Source organism: Callithrix jacchus, chromosome 3 (genome assembly GCF_049354715.1).
Source record: "Callithrix jacchus isolate 240 chromosome 3, calJac240_pri, whole genome shotgun sequence".
NCBI lineage: Eukaryota > Metazoa > Chordata > Mammalia > Primates > Cebidae > Callithrix > Callithrix jacchus.
In genome coordinates this window covers 22,630,583-22,651,535 of record NC_133504.1, presented here as the reverse complement: position 1 = coordinate 22,651,535, position 20,953 = coordinate 22,630,583, and the positions used below count along the sequence as shown (strand labels likewise).

The window sequence follows — 20,953 nt, the reverse complement described above, 5'->3', positions numbered from 1 at the left end:
GCATGATTGGGTATCTCTGACTTTAGATAGATCATACATGACTTTATATAAATTGGAGGGAGGGCAAGGAAGCTGGGCATGGCAAGAATGAAGAGCTGTGAGGATTGACTCTGCTAAGCCTAACAAAGTGCTTTGGAAAGCTGGCTCCTTAGCCTTGTGAAATATGAATAATTTTTTTAAAAAACAAAAGATTTTAGTGTTTTTATCCCTAAAAACAGCTTTGTGAAGTGGAAGGGAACCTCAGATAAATTCTTAGCCTCAACTTATGACTCAAAGTAAGAAAGTTTTATATTTTACTTATTCTAGCACTAAATTAGTCACCCTTATTCCTGTTGAATTGCTTCCCAAAGCATGTTGTTACTACATCAGCAGTCATTGACAGCCTATCAAAGGGTAGAAAAATTTCTTTCTGAAATTAAACTCTCAGCAAAGCCTTCTCTAAAAGTTTAACAACCTACTAATTAGAAACTGTCTAAATTTCACTGTCTCATCATGCCTCAAGTTTTAGAATGATGCAAAAGAAATTACAGCATAAGAACAGTGGCTAGCATCCCTTTAAGCCCTGTTCTTCATTTTTACAGATATCATCTCATTTCATCCATACAAAAATCACCCTCTTTAAAAAATTTTTATTTTTTTAATTGACAGATAATAATTGTACACATTCCATGTGACACCGCTGAACTTACTGAGACATCCAACATTGTTGGGTATCTCTGTTACCAATGTAGTTACATTTTGATACATATCACATATAGTGATCAGATCAGGGTAATTAGCATATCCATCATCTCAAATGTTTATCATTTCTTTGTGTTGAGAGCACTTGGCATTCCCCCTTCCAGCTATTTAAGACCATATAAGGTATTATTGTGAACTATAGTCATCCTATAGTGATAGGAAACAGTGGAACGTATTCCTCTTAACAGATATAGCTGTCATTTTTAATGGTCTCTTCTATCCCCCCTTCTCCATCCCCTTTCCAGCTCCTCTTAGCTTCTGTTCTGCTTTCTACTTCTATGACATCAATTTTTTAAACAGATGCTAAACACTGCATGGTCTCACTCATGTGAAAACTTAAAATCACCCCATTTTATAGTTGAAGAGAGTGAAGTTTTAAGAGGCTAAGTGATGACCAAGATGGCACCTATACACATGGGCACACACACACACAAACCTGGGAGTCAAGGATTCAAAGCTAGGGAGTCAGACTCCTGAATCTTCCCTCTACCTACAGCATAAAATGCAAATAAACTCATGACCACTGGGGCAGCTACAGTTCCTCACCTTCATCTGGTCACAGGACTTAGGATCTGAGCACAGCGCTTTTCAGGACATATAATTGTGCAGTTTTTGGTCACTCTCAAGAATATAGTGGGTGACTACTGGAAGGGAGGCAGCAGTTTACCGCGAGGCACATGGCAGCGAAAAGCAGGCCTCTGCCCTTGCTGCACAACACTCCCAAAGCGGGGCATATAACCCAGTAAACTGGTAAGGCAGCAGCAAGTGCTGCAAAGGAAACCAAGGTGGCTGATGGGACATGGTGATCAGGAAGGTCACTCCAAAGAGATGACATGTGGTCTCAGACAGGAGCCTGAGAAGGAGCCAGCAGGGAAGGCTGGGGAAAGAGTGCTCTGGATTAAGGAAACAGATGCAGAGGCCCTGGTGAGGACAGTCAGATGTGCCCAAGGAGCAGGAGGGAGTCCAGGATAACTGGAACATCAGACGGAGGTAGCTCAGAGGCTTGGACCACAGCTGGGTATGCGGGACACAGGGACTAATCACTGTTAGTTTGGCTAAATAAAATTAAGAATCATGGAGGGTTCAAACCAATTCATGTTTTTTAAGTGACACTTTGGTTTATCATTGGGGAGACCAGTAGAAGCCTATTGCAGCAGGACAGAGGAGAGACACAGGTGTGTCAGGACACAGAGTAGATGGCAGAGTGAGTCAGATTCGAGCTGGGCTCAGAGACGGGTCCAAAAGCCCTACAGTAGTTCCATGCGGAGGTGAGGGGATGAAAGGAATCAGGGATGACTCTTTGGATTCAACTATACTGCTTGTGAGGACAGTGTTGCCAATCTCTGAAATGAGGAAGATGGGAGAGGAACAGGATTAGGGGACAGAAGGAATTGAGTGCTGTCTTTTGAATATGCTGTGTGTGTGTGTGTGTGTGTGTGTGTGTGTGTGTAGACAGAGTCTCACTCTGTCGCCCAGGCTAGAGTGTAGTGCCATGATCTTGGCTCACGGCAACCTCTGTCTCACGGGTTCAAGTGATTCTCTTACCTCAGCCTTGAGTAGCTGGGATTAGTCATGAGCCACCACACCCTGCTAATTTTTGTATTTTTAGTAGAGACAGCATTTTGCCACAGTGGCCAGGCTGGTCTCAAACTCCTGACCTCAAGTGATTTACCTGTCTCAGCCTCCCAAAGTGCTGGGATTACAGGCGTGAGCCACTGTACCTGGCCTGAACACACTGTGTTTGAAATGTCTGCTTAGCTAGCCACACAGATGTGTCAGGTCGGTAGTTGCAGACATAAGCATAGATGTCTAGAGCACAGGGTGAGAATGCTGTATTGGGAGAGCATCAGGATATAGATGGTAACTAAAGCTGTGGGACTGGACACAGCTCCAGACAGATCAGCTAGGGGGAAGGGGGCATGGGGATGAGGAAGGGTCTGAGTCTCAACTCCTGCCTGTTGAACTTGAAAGAGGAGTTGCCAGCAAACAAGAATAAGAAGGAAGAGCCCCCAGGGTGCAAGAGAAACCAGACTGAATGGGGAAAGGGAAAGCGAGAGAGTTTCCAGAAGAGGAGGCTGCAGGCTGTGTCTCCTGAGAGGTCCAACCAGATCCGGGCCAGCAGCAAACCACTGGGGTCAAGCAACAGTGGGTCAGCAATTTTAGCAAGAGGAGCGAGCTCGATGAACCTGAACAGGGTCAATGGTCAGACGGTACTGGTTGAAAAATTTTTGTGAGATATGGAAAGAGAAGCAGCAAATAACAGATATTTCTTGGAGAAGTTTTGCTTAACCACCAACAGAGATAGGGGCTGGTATCTGGAACAGAGCATGGGGTCAAAAAGATGGTTTTCACAGTGTGTGTGTTTTCAGGCAGGAGTTAGTAGAATATGTTTACAGGCTGATGAAAATAGTATGAGAGAAAAATGGAGCATGCAGGAGGGAGGAGAGTAAGATGGGGAAAAGAAATGGAATCTGTACTGGAATGTGAGAGGGCATGCTCAAGAATTAGCTGGCAGAGAGAGCCCCTCAAGGATTTCCTATATAAATAGGAAAGATCCATGTAAATATGTGAAATAAATACAGACATCTCAAGTTTCCACCACTGCCTCCCTGTTTGATTATAGAATGAATTACACAGACCATTATAGCTTTATGAGCTCCAAAGAGGGCAGTATAATGCCCCTGAAATGTGGACTGAAGGAAGCTGGATTAGATCGGACCTTGTGGATAAAGAGGATTGGGGTCAGGTGGAGAGGAGGGCAGAGCAGCATGAAAAAGGAGGGGAACATTGAGATACCATCTCACGCCAGTTAGAATGATGATCATTAAAAAATCAGGAGACAACAGATGCTGAAGAGGATGTGGAGAAATAGGAATGCTTTCACACTGTTGGTGGGAGTGTTAATTAGTTAAACCATTGTAGAAGACAGTGTGGCAATTCCTCAAGGATCTAGAAATAGAAATACCATTTGACCCAGCAATGCCATTACTGGGTATAGACCCAAAGTATTAGAAATCATTCTCTTATAAAGACACATACACCCGTATGTTTATTGCGGCACTGTTTACAATAGCAAAGACTTGGAACCAACCCAAATGTTCATCAATGATAGACTGGATAAAGAAAATGTGACACATATACACCATGGAATGCTATGCAGCCGTAAAAAAGTTCATGTCCTTTGCAGGGACATGGATGAAACTGGAAACCGTCATTCTTAGCAAAATAACCCAAGAACAGAAAACCAAATGCCGCATGTTCTCACTCATAAGTGGGTGTTGAACAGTGAGAACACATGGACACAGGGAGGGGAACATCACACACCGGGGCCTGTTGGGGGGTGGAGAGCTAGGGGAGGGATAGCAGTGGTTGGGGGGATTGGAAAGGGATAACATTAGGAGAAATACCTAATGTAGATGATGGGGGGATGGATGCAGCAAACCACTATATACATGTAAACTCATATAGCAAAACTGCATGTTCTGCACGTGTACTCCAGAACTTAAAGTATAATAAAAGAAAAAGAAAAAGAAAAAGATGGGGAAGGGAACCAGCATGACGCAGATTGGCAGATTCTGTTTGACACAGGTTCTCAGTGCTACAAATAATCAGATAAAATGTGGGCCCCTTTGAAGTGGCCCTGTGAAGCATGCTGTGACTTGAAATGTGGGATTGCTCCAGGTAATCACATAGGGAAAAGCCCTTGGTGCCAGGACCGCTGCCATGCCTCCCTAGGCGAAGATTCCATTCAATGGGTTTTGAAAACTTTTGAAGAAAAGCTAAATGAGTTTAAGCATAGCTTGGTCGTTCTTCATGTTATCTATTTTAAAATAACTCTTCATAATATTTTATGATGGCTCTATACTTTAGTTTCTTCATCTGGAGAAAATTAGACTGTTGTAAAGATTGAATGAGTTAATCCACTGGAGTGGTGCCTAGCACATGCCATAGGCCATTATTATTTTTAAATACCCGGTTTTTTTTTGTTTTCTTTTGAGATGGAGTCTTACTCTGTCTCCTAGGTTGGAGTGCAACAGTGTAGTCTCGGCTCATTGTAACCTCTGCCTCCTGCGTTCAAGCAATTCTCCTGCCTCAGCCTCCTGAGTAGCTGGGATTACAGGCACTTGCCACCACGCCCAACTATTTTTGTATATTTAGTAGAGACAGGGTTTCACCACATTGGCCAGGCTGGTTTTGAACACCTGACCTGGTGATCTGTCCACCAAAGCCTCCCAAAGTGCTGGGATTACAGGTGTGAGCCATCACACCCAGCCATATTTTCATTTTTTAAAAACTAAAATGTACAGATAAAAAGAAGATATAAAAATCACGTCTAAGGCAGGCATGGTGGCAAGTGCCTATAATCCCAGCACTTTGGAGGCTGAAGCAGAAGAATCACTTAAGTCCAAGAGTTCAAGACCAGCTGGAGCAACATAGTGAGACCGTGTCTCTAAAATAAATAAATAAATAAATAGCTAGGCATGGTGGTGTGCACCTGTAGTCCCAGCTACTTGGAAGGTTGAAGTGGTAGGGTCCCTTGAGTCTAGCAGGTCAAGGCTGAAGTAGCTTGGATGGCACCACTGGACTCCAGCCTGCTGAGACGGGCAGATCATGAGGTCAGGAGATCAAGACCATCCTGGCTAGAACAGTGAAACCCCATCTCTACTAAAAATACAAAAAATTAGCCAGGCATGTTGGCACATGTAGTCCCAGCTACTCAGGAGGCTGAGGCAGGGGAATCGTTTGAACCCAGGAGGTGGAGGTTGCAGTGAGCCAAGATCACACCACTACACTCCAGCCTGGGCAATAGAGCGAGACTCTGTCTCAAATAAATAAATAGAAATAGAAAAGCAAGTTTAATCCCTCTGCCTTATGACAGTCACTCTTAATATTTTTATCTTTCCAATATTTTCCCTACATGTGAGTACTTCTGTTTTGCTGTATGTATTCTTTTGAACCCTATATATTTTAATTTAACCTATTCTGTCACAAACATCTACCCGTGTCATTAAACGTTCTTTAAAATCATTTTAATTCCTTTGTAGTTATTCACCATTTATAAAGTTATGTGTCACTGACATTGCTTCAGTTACTCTGATCTGTGAATGATTCTTGCTGTATCAGTAATTATAGCATCTGATTTAAAAGAGAGGGAAAGAAGTAAGTAATAGAAATGAAAGAATGTATTTATTCCTCAAATGTTGAAAGGCAAAATATGTGTAAAAGGATAAAATCCATGACTCAGTTCAGTAAAGTCACTTAAAGATTTAAAACTTATATATATATAACATAATAGAACCATAATATGTAATACATGCATATAGTAAACATATATATTATGTTTATTTTTATATGGTTATATATTTTATCTATATGTTATATGTAATATGTAATTTTTAATGATTGATATGCACCTCTGTAAAGACATCCTATTCTTGAAGTTGAAGCTATATGATTCACATCTAGTTTACTTTTACTCAGATATATATTTTATCTAGGAAGATATTAGATAGACAAAAATAAAAACAATTACAACATAGCATTTTCACGAGTATAGGGAAATGGACATTTTGATATATTGGAATGTTATACATATCTCTGGGGAGATGTAAAAAAATGGAAATAATAAATATATCCAATAACATTGGGATGATAAAACAATGGTAAATCCACACAAATGAATTTAAAGCAACTACTAGAAAATCATGAAGTGCCTATTTACATACTGACACGTAAAGGCATTTTGCAAGTATTAAGTGGGAGAAAAAGCAATAATAACAGTATACATAGCGTTGCCTGTGCACACAGGGATAAACTTTGGAAGAATGTACTCCAGTAATATCTGGGTGGTGGTATTCCAGATGATTTTTTACCTCTCATTTTTGCTTCCATGTATTTCCTGGGTCTTTTCCCACAAAAACATATTAAATTGGGTAGGTTTTTAAAATGAAAAGGGAGCACCTTTTAAAGTTGAGGCAGGAGATTCACTTTTGTGACACTTCCACTGGCCAAAGCCTGGAGCCTGATGGTTAGCATGTGATTGCTTCACTCTGTGTGGGAGACAGAATACGAGAAGTTAAGATTGAGGAGGTGAATGTGAGGTGAACAGATGACAGTAACTACAAGGGCTAGAACATGCAACTCCTTCATGCTGGAACCTATATCCAAAACTGAAAGTGACGGTTAATAAATACGGAGAAAGATGTGAACTTGAGACTCCGCAGTGGTTTTTTTTTCTTTTTTCCTGACCAGCAGGTGCAAAGCAGATGACTGAAGGGGGAAGAGAGTGGGGGGCGGGGAGAATTCCCCAAGGGGAAGGCAGGGAACTGGCTGGCACAGAGGGGAAGATTTGATCCTCCCCTTCTGCCAGAGCTGCTTTGAAACCTGAGACACAAGGTGACTTTGAGATTTCACAAGGGTTGGACAGGTGTGCAAAAGCTAGCAAATGTCTGCTTATTAGGGCGCACCCATTTTTTTGGCCACTTCTTCCTTTGAAAATCAGCTGGAAAAAAAGTAGCAAGAATGGCTTTCTAAAGAGAGGTCATCAGAATGGATTTTTTTTTTTAATGATTTAAACATTTGGAATCAGGTGATAAGTGGCTGTTTGCTCTCCCCAGTTTTTGGCTACCTCAAGAGTATCTGTGATAACTTCCATATGATTTTCGCCACCCTCCCCTTCTCCTAAATGCTTTTATGATTTCAATAAAATGGTCTCTTGGGTCACCCTGACCTTCTGATCGCCTTCACTGGTTTTTCCTCAGTGTTTCTTAGCTCCCCACGCTTCCTCATCTAGGGAAAACTTTCTCCTTGTCTATAACTTGTTTTTGCTGGTCTGTTGTTTGTCCTGTTTGTGTCCCTACAGTCCCACCAGTGAATCCTTCACACTGACTTTTCCCAGTCCCCTGTGACCAGGTTCCAACCAGTCAGCCCAGTGCCAGGTCCTGCCTGAGCTTCTAGATTTGCCTCCCGCTGCCGCCCCCAGCCTGCTGCTCTTCTCTCCTTGCCTGAGCTGTGCCTCCTCCCAGACAAGCTTTGCCATCTCCCAGCTCTCTTTCTTCATTCAGCAGAAGCCTGGAAGGCGCCTGTGAGCCAGGCACGAGGCTGGGCACCCAGGCCATGTGGTGTAGGGAAAGGACACAGACCACAAGGCTTAGCCACGGAGTGACCTTCTGCCAACTACTTCACCTCTTGGTTCCTTAATTTCCTTATCTGTAAATTGGACATAACTCACTTTGTAGTGAGGTTCATTATGAGGATGATTAAATGAGGTGAAGTGCCCAGCAGACACCAGGCACGCAGTACTTAACTCAAAAATTGGTGATTCCCTTCCTAACCCAGTGTCAGTCCTCAGGGAACCAATCATTTTCCAGCAGGTGTGATATTCGAGGTGACAAGAGTGCTGGCAGCAAGAACGCTGAGAGTTCAGAGCAAGAGCACAGAACAGTTCTGGGGCTGCCTGGAGAAGATAGTGAATCAAGAAAAGCCTGGAGGGGCGTTTCCTAGGTAGTGAATGCTACGACTGCAGTTCCAGGCAAGGAAAACAAGCAGGGAGAGAGCCCCCACCTCCTCTGGTCTTGGGGGAGCCTTCCTTGCCACTATCCTTAAAATTGCAACCCCCCAGGAAGCCCCATCACCGTCCGTGCCCCTCCCTTGTGCCATGATTTTCCTGCTTCACTCACCACTGTATCATATGCTTATTTCTCTTCTGTGTCCTCACAAGGGCAGGGGTGTGGGGGGTTGGGGGATACATGATGGGTATAGGTGTGGGTATGGTGTGTGTGGGGGTGTGTATGCATGTGGTGTATGTGCATGTGTGGGTGTGGTGTGGTGTGAGTGTGGTGGGGTATGGGTGTGGTGTGTGTGGTGGGGTATGGGTGTGGTGTATGAGGTTTGTGTGTGTGTGCATGTGTGTGTGGTGGGGTGTGTGGGAGGTGTAGGGTGTGTGGTGTGTGTGTATGTGGTGGGGTGAGTATGGACGTGGTGTGATGTGTGTGTTTGTGTGGTGGGATAAGTATGGGTACGGTGTGGAGTGTATGTGTGTGGTGGGGTCAATATGAGCATGGTATGTGTGGGTTGTGTGTGCATGTGTGGTGGGATGAGTTTGGGTGTGGTGTGGGGCATGTGTGTGGCAGAGTATGGGTGTAGTGTGTGTGTGTATTTGTGTGTGGTGGGATATGGGTGTGGTGTATGTGTGTGGTGGGGTGAGTGTGTGTGGTGGGGTGAGTATGGGTGTGTTGTGTGTTGTGGTGTGTGGTGGAGTGTGGGGGAGTATGTGGTGTATGGTGAGTAAGTATGGGTGTGGTGTGTGGTATGGTGTGGGGGGTGTGTATGTGGTGGGGTGAGTATGGGTGTGGTGTGTGTATGTGATTTGTAGTGGGGTGTGGGGGAGTGTGGTATATGTGTGTGGTGGGGTGAGTATGGGTGTGGTGTGTGTGGTATATGGTGGGGTGTGAGGAAGCGTGTGGTTTGTATGTGTGTGGTGGGGTGAGTATGGATGTGGTGTGTCTGTTGTGTGTGGTGGGGTGTGGGGGAGTGTGGTGTGTGTGTGGTGGGTTAAGTATGGATGTGGTGTGTCGTATGGTATGGGGGTATATGTGTCGTGGGGTGAGTATGGGTGTGGTGTGTGTGTGGTGTGTGTGTGTGGTGGGGTGAGTATGGGTGTGGGGTGTGTGTGGTGTGTGGTGGGGTGTGGAGGAGTGTGGTGTGTGTGTGGTGGGGTGAGTATGGGTGTGGTGTGTGTGTGTGATGTGTGGTAGGGGGTATGGGGGAGTGTGGTGTGCATGTGGTGGAGTGAGTATAGGTGTGGCGTGTGAGTGTAGTGTGTGGTGGGGTGTGGGGGAGTGTGGTGTGTGTGTGATGGAGTGAGTACGGGTGTGGGGTGTGTGTGTGTGTGTGTGTGGTATGGTGGGGTGTGGGGGAGTGTGATGTGTGTGTGTGTGTGCGTGGTGGGGGGTTTGGGGGAGTGTGAGGTGTGTGTGTGTGTGTGCGTGGTGGGGGGTTTGGGGGAGTGTGGTGTGCATGTGGTGAAGTGAGTACGGGTGTGGGGTGTGTGTGTGTGTGTGTGTGTGTGGTATGGTGGGGTGTGGGGGAGTGTGATGTGTGTGTGTGTGTGTGCTTCACTGCGTATCCCTTACTTACCTATGGAGTGCACACATTAGGTGTGCGAGAGAATTCAGCTCTCTCAATTAGGGTTACGTAACTTGAAGTCCAAGAAGTTCTGGCAAATAGAGCTAGAAAATGAAGTTGGAAATTATGAGAGTCATTAAATGACAGATTTGGGGATTTTTAATGTACTGAGTAGAGACTCTAATCATCTCATTTTTTAACAGGGAAAGCATGCTCTAGGAAAATCAGCCTGACATAGGAAGGGCAAAGATGAAATTGAGAAGGAGGAGATGGGAAGGCAAGGATGCATTGTGATAGTCCAGGAACCAGCTGAAGAAACCCTGCACTGGGTGCTAGATACAGAAATAAATAGGAAGGGACAGCAGACATTCCAGCAGAGTTACCTAAACATGACTGTTTTCAACGTCAATAAAAGACTGGAAAACATTTTACAGTAGAGTCACTAGAAGAATACTAGGCAGCCATCCAAGAGAATGGAGTGAATGGACATACTCTAAATCTGTTGATAGGCAAAAATAGCCAAATGCAAAGTGGGCATGACATGTGAATCCATTTGTATAAATAGGTACATAAATGTAAATATGTTGATATGCTGTGTTTAACTTATCTGGGCCGTGTGCAGTGGCTCACGCCTGTAGTCCCAGCACTTTGGGAGGCCAAGGTGGGCAGATCAGTTGAGGTTAGGAGTTAGAGACCAGCCTGGCCAACATGGTGAAACCCCATCTCTACCAAAAAAAAAAAAAAAAAAAAATTATCAGGGTATGGTGGCACATGCCTGTAATCTTAGCTATTCAGGAGGCTGAGGCAGGAGAATTGCTTGAACCCAGGAGGCAGAGGTTGCAGTGAGCCAAGATTGCGCCACTGCACTCCAGCCTGGGTGACAGAGCAAGATTCCATCTCAAAAGAAAAAAGAAAGAAAACTTACCTAGAACAATACACACCCAGACATAATATGGTATTTGGGAATGCCATTTAGGAAGGTACCACTTACCTTTGAACCCTTGCAGTTCTTTTAAGTCTGTCACCTCAAATCTCTTGACATGAAATACGTAAACATCAAAATCTGAAATCTGACTGCAGTTTACCTTTTGACTAAATATCTGGTAAGTCCATCCTTTATTTTAGAACAGTAATAATGCAGGTGAATCTGGGAAGCCATGATCCAAAATCAAAGGCCCTCTTATTCAAGAACAGAACCACCATCATACTCGATTGTACCCAAGAGCCAAAAGCATCTTCTGATTAATGAGTAATAAAGACATTATCAGTCCTTACCCTGCAATCTCTGTAGAAGGTTACAGTTTAAAAGCATGGGTGTTCTTCACACACACACACACACACACCCCTTTATTTCATAATTTGTAGCCATTTAAAAGTACAGTTGTGATTACCACAGTGATAAAAATGAAACTAATAATAAATCTGCCGTTAAAATTATATTGTTTTGAAGAACTATATACATAGTAGTACTTTTTAAAAATAAGTTTCTGAAGAAACAGTACAAATAAAAAAACGATCTGAGCCTGAATCACTCTATTTTATTGTGTGTTTAGGTCAAAAAGACTTTGTATTTTATTTTACTTAAGGGGAATATAATTCTTTGCAATTATTATAGATAACACTGACGTCGTAACTTTACCATTATCTTGAATGCTTTCCTAGGTGCCAGTTCAACAGATTCCGACGGTGAAAGTTTAGCTTTCAAATCAAAAGCTGGAGCTATGCCACAGTAAGTGCCTACAATTCTATCAATTATCTAGAAACAACGGCAACAGAATGGTTGGGGAGGAAACTATTCTTGCTGTGCTTTGAAGAAAAAAGTCAACTGATGTTAATCAGAGATCAAATACTGAAGTTGAAACACAGTTTTGTTTTTTTTTTTTGAGACAGGGTCACCCAAGTTAAGGTACGGTGGTACGACATGGTTCACTGAAGCCTTGACCTCCCAGGCTCAAGTGGTCCTCCAACCTTAGCATCCCAAGTAGCTAGTATTACAGGCATGCACCACCACACCTGGCTAATCTTTTTTTTATTTTTTATTTTTTGGTAGAGATGGTGTCTCAATGTGTTGTCCAGGCTTGTCTGAAACTCTTGGACTCAAGTGATCCTCCTGCCTCAGCCTCCCGAAGTGTTGGGAGAGATTATAGGCATGAGCCACCATGCCCAGCCTGAACTTTTAACTTATAAATTTGAAGTTTATCATTTTATCACTGATAGGCCAGAATTTTACCATATAAAATGTTAGCTTCAAAGACAGCCATCTAACTTATAAATGTATGGAAAGAGAAGTCACATTAAGAGAAAATCAGTTAAATCATTACTAAACTGTGAGGGTCAATTTATTTATGCAAGTTGGAAAATATCTAATTAGGCCAGAAGTAGGTTTCCATTTAAATACAATCTATTTCTATTTAGAGCTTGTACCTGAAATTCACAAAAGTTAGTTATTCCTACAAAGTTATTCCTACCAATTATTTAAAATGTTAATATCTTAATTGTTTGCAAAAATAAATCTACCAGAAATTTGTGTTATAGAAAAGTCTACACTTTGGGAGGCTGAGGCAGGTGGATCACGAGGTCAAGAGATCGAGACCATCCTGGTCAACATGGTGAAACCCCGTCTCTACTAAAAATACAAAAAATTAGCTGGGCATGGTGGTGCATGCCTGTAATCCCAGCTACTCAGGAGGCTGAGGCAGGAGAATTGCCTGAACCCAGGAGGTGGAGGTTGCGGTGAGCGAAGATCGCGCTGTTGCACTCCAGCTTGGGTAACAAGAGCAAAACTCCTTCTCAAAAAAAAAAGAAGAAAAGTCCATAAATACTGAGTCTGTTCTAATAAATTGATTTTATCTGATAGTATGTACATAAAAATTATATCCATTCAATCAAATAATCAGTGATGCTAAAGGGACCTTATAAGATTATTTTACCACCCCTGATTTTTGATGAGGAGCTCAAGTTTAGTGAAGTTACATGGCTTGCTTCAGATTTCACAGCCAGCTACTTGGCAAAGCTGGGCCTAGAAACCAACTCTTCTTATCTTCTCTGAATACCTTGCTAACTTACATGCACTAAGAAAACACAGAAATTCCAAGATTCCGACAACAAAATTAAAAACCAGAACAAAGAACAGCTGCTAGACTTAAAACAGACTAAAAAACTTTGAGTTAATCATAGGACCCTAACCCTAAACATTTCAGATATCTGCTTATTAATAAAGATAGGATTTTGTCCAAATATTTTCTTAGGATTTTCAAGTTTACTACTTTAGTGTCTTCAATAGTGTCTCAGTTACAGCTATCACTTTTCTTTTACTCATGTACTTGTTTTGCTAACTATCTATAAGGCACATGCAAATACTGACCACAGCTATTCTAGCTGTAGGTTATGCATTCCCATTGCGGGAGCAATTACAGGTGAAGTGGATTGAGTACACAAAGACACCCAGCTTTTCTGTTGAAATGTTTCAAAGAATTATCTCTGCTAAAAAAAAAAAAAAAAAAAAAAAAATTCTGACTAAGCGCTCACCTTCTATTTTCCAGAGCTCAAAAGAAAACAACTTCTGTTTCCTTGACAATAGGATCATCATCTCCAAAGACAGGGGTGACCACGGCTGTAATTCAACCATTATCTGTCCCTGTGCAGCAGGTAATAAGTGTGCCTTCAGCCAGGGCCCATAAGGAGCCCAACTCGTCAGCAAACTTGTAATACGACTTTGATTCTAACTAGGATACTCCCTTGAAGTATTTTCTAAGTGGACACAAAATTGGGAGCAAAGAAAATTGTAGGCAATGTTTCCTCTTTCAGTTCACTAAAAATAACCTTTAACTAAAGCCACACTGATTAGTCAACAATTTGCCTTTCCATTGGGAACTTCTTTCTCTAACAGCTAATGATCTGATAAAATAGCATCTGTTTTAGCTGTAACGATTTTGATTATTCCCTCACATGTGTATGCTCTTTTATTCATTAGCTCATTTAAAACAAATAAAAAGACAAGAAAAGTCTGCATACCAACAAAAAGCTTTCCCACTCCTAAAAGCTAAACAAAACAACTCAGATTCCTTGACTTCACCATGCTTTTTGATCTTGCTTTTATTTTATTGTAAGACTGCTATAGCCATGAAAGAGCAATAATGTAAACTACTGGAAAGTAATTGTAATGAGTTTACTCTGCAAACACAAACAACATGAATTTTTTAAAAAAGTATAAAACCATTGTATCTGGATGTCTCTAAATCATGATTTAATGAATATGTTCAAAGACAACACTCACAGAAAGGTTTTTCCCCAGTCTTGAAATGTAAATTCGTTCCAAGTCATGAGTATGTCAGATGAGTATCACTGTGTCCTCCCTCAGCCTTTATTACCTATTGAATGCTCAGGGGTGTTTTAGTCACTGTAGAGACTAATACGTATTCTTGATATGTGGAAAATACAAACAGTAGAGAGAAGACATTTGGGTCCGTAAACCTTGAATCAACCAGTATCAGTTACTCATAGATGGCAAATATAATACATATTTCCTTTAAACCCTTAACCAGAGTGGAATTTATAGAAATATTTAATTAAATCCTTGGGCATTTTTTGATGTTTAAATACTGATAAATATTTGTTGAGTGCTTAGTACTATGCTAGGCATTTCATGGCAGGAGAACAAAATCTCACCCACCCCATCCCCAAACAGTTTATAAACTAGTCTGAGAAGGAGGAAAGTTACACATGAAACACTTGTTGAATGGGACAGAATAGATTTAGGTGTAAGACAGAAGCGTGGGATATAGAAAGATACACACATCTACTTATGTCAATACCATAGTAATGTAAAGAGTGCATTTTTAAGTGGATTAAATTCTAAAAAGACATGGAATAGAAGGTAATTTACCCCATGTTTATAGTTGGGAGAATGAAGCACCCCCAGAGAAACTCCATCACTTTATTATTGCAGGCAATGTGATGTCAAGTAATACCCTGGAACCAGACTGCCTGGGTTCAAGTCCCAGTTACACCCACTTCCTAACAGAGGGATCTTAAACAAATGATGTGACCTTTCTATGCCTAGTTTCTTCATCTGTAAAATGAAGATGTTAACACCATGTATCTCATAGGTTTGTCCTGAAGATCCAGTGAGTTAATCTTCATATGACACTTGGAACAGTCCCTGGTATAGAGTAAATATTAATACTATAAGAGTGTTCACATATCCTGGGGACATAAAAAGACAGTGAAAAGTGAAACCCAGACCTCTTGAATCACAGGCCAGTAAAGTCTTCCAGGGGTGATGAATAAGCTCTGTTACCATCCTAGCATCTCTACTGCTCTTCCGAAGTTCTTCATGATGTCCTGTGGCATATTTAGATACACGATACCAGATCACCATCATTTTGGGTTAAGAAGCTAACAACCACTTATATAAGTGAATAAATCCAGATTATTTAAAAATAAGGGATAGTACACAAAGAAATATTTTCCATTCACTACTCTGAGATCCTTATATTTTCCAGAGATGAATGCTATTCAATAGGTATTTTAGCACCTGTGATTTTTGCACATCAATAAAAAAATATTTTTTCTCTCCTTTCCCATCATCCCAATATCAAAAGAGAGTACAAGCTAAATAAGATAGGTAGATGTTTGATAATTTACCCTCCACTGCCAATAGCCAATGCCTGTTATGCAATGAATCCAAACTGTATTTAAAAATAAAATACAATGTCTACAAGAACTTTTGAAAAGACCCATGTGGAAGTCCCACACACAGAAACCCATTTGGTAATAGCATTTAAAAGCTTGTGGATCCCCCAAGGACCCAGGGAACGTTTACCGTGAATATTCTTTTGAGCGGAGAAGAGTAACAGATGTGAAATGAGGAAGTTGAACAATGTCTGTCCTGTAAGAGTAGACGAGCAAAATGATGTATAGTGATACTCTCATTCACTGGTTTCATTCAAGTGGGGAGGTCCCCGTAATGAAAGGTTTCTTCAGCCCATCTTTTCAGCAGTTTATATACTTAGAATTTGATCCATGTGTCTGTGCTTTTGCAGGTTCACAGTCCGACTTCATATCTCTGCCGACCTGATGGAACCACCACTCCCTACTTTCCTCCTGTTTTTACAAAGGTCTGACATCTGGAAGTCTCATTCTCTGTGTTTACTTTGGTCCTTAAATTTCATATACATGCGACTTTGTGTAGCAGTCTTTAAAAATGAAAACGAGCAGATTAGGAGGCTGATTATCATGGTTACCTTTGGGACTAAAATAGATATTTGTCGGACGACTGCTGCGTGACTATAATCTTGTGGTGGGTGCTGAGAGGTGTGAGCAGGAACCTGATAGAGCATAAAATCTAGTGGGAAAGCCAAGACAGAAAAACAAAACAAAAAAAACACCGCTGTGTTGGAAATTGCTTGAGAGAGCTAGCAAGTTTTATAGTAATTCAGAAAACCTGAGACTAATTTTCCATTTGTTCTGAGTTGGGGATTTGCATTGCCAGGATGAATGACATCCATTTCATTGGTCAATCTCTCAAGTCAGAAATGGTTCCATATAGCATTTCTCCTCTTTCTTTTTCCTTCCTTTTTTTTAAAGAGCAAATTATAAAGCCTTATTAAAAGACTTTTTTTTTTGAGACAGAGTCTTGCTCTTTCAGGCTGAAGTGCAGTGGCACAATCTTGGCTCACTGCAACCTCTACCTCCTGGGTTCAAGCGATCCTCCTGCCTCAGCCTCCCAAGTAGCTGGGATTGATTTTAGGCACCCTCCACCATGCCCAGCTAATATTTTGTATTTTAGTAGAGATGGCATTTCTCCATATTGACCAGGCTGGTCTCAAACTCCTGACCTCAGGTGATCTGCCTGCCTTGGCCTCCCAAAGTGCTGGGATTACAGGCATGAGCCACCATGCCCAGCCATTAAAAGACATTTTTAAAGGCCCAAATAAATGAAGAGACATGCCATGCTTGCAGACTGACAAACTGGAAAGTCATGGCTCCCTAATTAATCTGTATTTAATGTAAGTCTAGCTAAAATTCCAACAGGTTTCTGGTTTTTTTTGTTGTTCTTTTTGTTTTTTCACTTTAAGTTCTGAGGTACATGTGTAGAACGTGCCTGTTTGCTACATAGATATACACTTGCCATGGTGGTTTGCTGCACCTATCAACCTGTCATCTAGGTTTTAAGCCCAGCATGCATTAGGTATTTCTCCTAATGCTCTCCCTCCCCTTGTCCCCACCCCAACAGGCCCCAGTGTGTGACGTTCCCCTCCCTGTGTCCATGTGTTCTCATTGTTCAACTCCCACATATGAGTGAGAACATGCAGCATTTGGTTTTCTGTTCTTATGTCAGTTTGCTGAGAATGATGGTTTCCAGCTTCATCCATGTCCTTGCAGAAAACATGAACACTTTCTTTTTTGTGACTGCATAGTATTCCATGATGTATATGTGCCACATTAAAAAATATGGAACACTTGAATTTGCATGTCATCCTTGAACAGAAGCCATGCTAATCTTCTCTGTATCATTCCAATTTTAGTATAGATGTGCTGCTAAAGCAAGCACAGGTTCCTGGTTTTTAATTGTTTGTTTGATATAGAATTTAGCAACCTGATTCAAAGTTGTGTGGAGGGAAAAAGTGGCTAAGAATAGCCAGGTTACACCTGAGGAAGGAAAATAACATAATGTTAGGAAGGAGTGGGGTTTGTTCTATAAGATAGCAAGACATTGAAAAGGTATAGTAATTAGGACAGTATCACTGGTACAAGGCTAGAGAAATTGATGCATACCCAGAATAGATCCCACAAAGATACTAAATATCTAAAGAAACATATAGATGGCTGGAGAAAAAGTGAATTCTTCAGCACAGGTGAGAATGTATCCAGTTAAACTCCTACCCTATGCTTTTCACAACAATCAATTCCTAGTAAACTAAAGACAAATTTGAAAGCAAATCTATAAAACTTTTGTGAGGCAGTAAAAACATTTGTGTAATCTCCACATAGGGAATGATTTTTTTCCCCTTAAGCCAGCTGAATCCAAGCTGTATAAAAGATCTTCTCATAAGCAGTTAATAGTATTTTCAGTCGGGTGCAGGCAGCAGATGATAACAGGTGGTAACAGCTTGGAAACTACCCTCCCAGGTAGACTGCTAAGAAAGAAGTTGTGTGGTGAGGTGGCTTACGCCTGTGATCCCAGCATTTTGGGAGGCCAAGGCAGGCAGATCACAAGGTTAGGAGATTGAGACCATCCTGGCTAACACAGTGAAACCCCATCTCTACTAAAAATATAAAAATTAGGTAGGCATGGTGGCACATGCCTGTAGTCCCCGCTACTCCGGAGGCTGAGGCAGGAGAATCACTTGAACTTGGGAGGTGGAGGTTGCAGTGAGCCAAGATTGCACCACTGCACTCCAGCCTCGGTGACAGAGTGAGACTGTTTCAAAAAACAGAAAAAGAAAAAAAAGAAAGAAGTTGTGTGAAACCCTACAAAAAACTAAGTCAATAGGATAACCAGTGAGGTCTTCCTTTGATGTTTAGAACAGAAAATGTTTACAGAGGGTGGACCCTCCACATTTAGAATGTAGTTTAAGAGTTTTGCACAAGCAGCTTCTCAAGGTCATCACCAGAAAGGGTGTGCTGCCCAATGTATTGGTAGCCAAGGTTTGGGGGTGCCAGGGCCAACACACCTCTTGATTTAAACAAAGTCCATGCTGGTGGCCCAAGGGAAGGAAAAGAGGATGTGAAGTTTTGCTTTCTTTCATGACTGGGCTTTCCCGCATGGGTCTGGTGTGTGTAGATGTTATGGAATTCCTCCTGGGCACCAAGGGGAACTCTCAAATACTAAATACAAAATCCTGTTTCCTCCATGGCAATCCTGCTCCTGCAACATAGACATTCTATTAGTGGTCTTTCCCCCTTCCCTGGAAGAAAACCATGAAGCATTCTTTGTGCTAACAGGACAGCTTTAAAGAGAAGTAAAACAAAACTCTATTTTTTATATAGGTTGATTTTTAAGAACTCTCAGACTGTCAATTCACTGGAAGCTCAGAGCCACTGGAAGCTCAGAGCCCCTTGTCCAGTCCTCTACTTTCTGTGCCTGGACCAGGGAACATCTCTCTTCTGTAGGGCTGTTCACTTCCTTGCTGCATCTGTTTTTCCAAACTTTCTCACTTTAGGTAGCTTCTGTCTCTGATTTGCAGGGTCCGTCTTAGGCCTGGGCTCTCATTTTGGAGGGTTAGGTTTAGAAAATAATCCTGCTGATCTCTGGAACTCAAGCTAGCCTTGACTGTCACCCATCGCACCTTTGTTGGGCCTTCTCTTATGCATGAAGGTGACAGTGAGTGGCAGGTGGGCTGCCTTTGACAATCCAAGCATTGTCTCTCTCTGTTTACTCATGCTGCTCTGGAAAAGATTCCTGAGTCTCACAGCTAATGAGAGGCAGAGCCAGTGCTCCTGCCTGCAGGTCACCTGGCAGATTGGTGGGCTGTGGACCACAGGACTCTGGGTAGTATGGACGTACATGTGACATTTCTTCCCAAATAGACCCTTCCAAGGAATCACAATGTCAGGTGGACTTGATGTGTGGCAAGAGGGGCCTTTATATGGACCCTGAAACCCCCAGGGCCCCCAGATCCCACATGAAGTAGATGATCCAGGTTGCAAGGTGCAGCTCCCACAAAGGTTGACTTTTCATCTCCTCTGGTACTCCTTGCTGTGTGCCTGAAGGTTCTCCTAATGGTTTACTATGTTTAGCCATGGCTTTTGCCAAGATAAAAATGTTAGCTCCAGGAGGATCCAAATGGTAATCCTGGAATAACCGTGGAGCTTTGACTGCTTAAGTTGCTTGATAGATACCCATTTCCTACATCTCTGACTGTTTTACACTGAAAAAAAAAAAAATGCAAAATCTTAGGAATAAATCAAAGTGTCTTTTGGTGCCTCGAAGCTGAAGCATAAAAAATATTTTGATGCCATTTATAGTCTGAATGGCTTCCTGGACAAGCCTAGAGCCATTTAATAGGTTAATCCATAGAAGCTGGCCCTCGTAAGTGACATTTACCCTGTTTGATCTAATAAATTAGTTATTCTATGAACCCAGTCACAAAGGAAGAAAAATTTGATTTAAAACCAGAGATTTTCTTCATTTAAAATAAGAAAGAAGAATCCAATCAGAAATACTTGATCATTTAAACCTTTTTACTTAAAGACAGTCTAGTTAATTACCAAAATTTTTATCGAATGTCTTCTCAGACTTCACATTAGAGTTTTATAGTTCTTCTGCCAACATCATAGGCCTTAGAATTTCCTCGGGGTTTTAGTACACTTACTGCAGGCCATTGGCTACAGATTGTTTTTTTAATTTACACACATGCCACAAGCAACAAAACAAAAAACCCCACACCTCCTAAGGTGAATTTGTTTGCTTTTGGTCTATATGTGGGTAAATTACTTTATCATGTTTGAGTTATTTTAAGAGTCCTACACTCTACATTAGATCCAATATTCTTTTTTTTTTGGAGACAGACCTTCTTGCTTTGTCACCCAGGCTGGAGTGCAGTGGCGCGATCTCAGCTCACTGCAACCTCCGCCTCCCGGGTTCAAGCAATTCTCCTGCCTCAGCTTCCTGAGTAGCTGGGATTACAGGCTTGTGCAACCACGCCTAGCTAATTTTTCTATTTTTAGTAGAGGTGGGTTTCACCTTGTTGGTCAGACTGATCTTGAACTCCTGACCTCAGGCGATCCACCGCCTCAGCCTCCCAAAGAGCTGGGATTACAGGAGTAAGCCACCGCACCTGGCCTAAATCCAATATTCTACAGTCAGGAGTTTAAATAGTAAAAAAGTTTAAAAGGCCCCATTGCCAGTTAATTCTGGAGAAGGACGGTAGAGAAGATATATGTGAGGGAAATATTAATGTCCTGATATTTAAGAACAGTTATAAAAGCTTTACTTCTTTGTATCTGAAAGCCCAATTAATTTCTAATCTGTTGGATTGTAAAGATTTATTGGTCTGGAGTTGGAGTGTGGTCAGGGACAACAAAGGCAGGAGGAAGGAAGGAGGAAATGAAGGTCAATAAGGAAAAAGTGCAGCATGTT

The 20,953-nt window shown here is 41.9% G+C and overlaps 1 protein-coding gene and 1 non-coding gene across 30 annotated transcripts in view; one reads left to right on the top strand and one right to left on the bottom strand.

Annotated features, from left to right (window-relative positions):
• The window catches only part of PALLD (palladin, cytoskeletal associated protein), a 469,895-nt gene that overhangs the window by 210,442 nt on the left and 238,500 nt on the right, over nt 1–20,953 (top strand). For all 29 annotated transcript variants that reach the window (XM_078366289.1, XM_078366298.1, XM_078366290.1 and 26 more), the window contains 3 exons: nt 11,530–11,596; nt 13,410–13,515; nt 15,912–15,986. In XM_078366289.1, coding sequence (XP_078222415.1) covers nt 11,530–11,596; nt 13,410–13,515; nt 15,912–15,986 — 248 coding nt within the window. The remainder of the gene's footprint in view (nt 1–11,529; nt 11,597–13,409; nt 13,516–15,911; nt 15,987–20,953) is intronic.
• LOC118152517 (U6 spliceosomal RNA) lies at nt 17,317–17,422 on the bottom strand. The gene has a single exon (XR_004741277.1). It is a non-coding gene; the product is annotated as a U6 spliceosomal RNA (small nuclear RNA).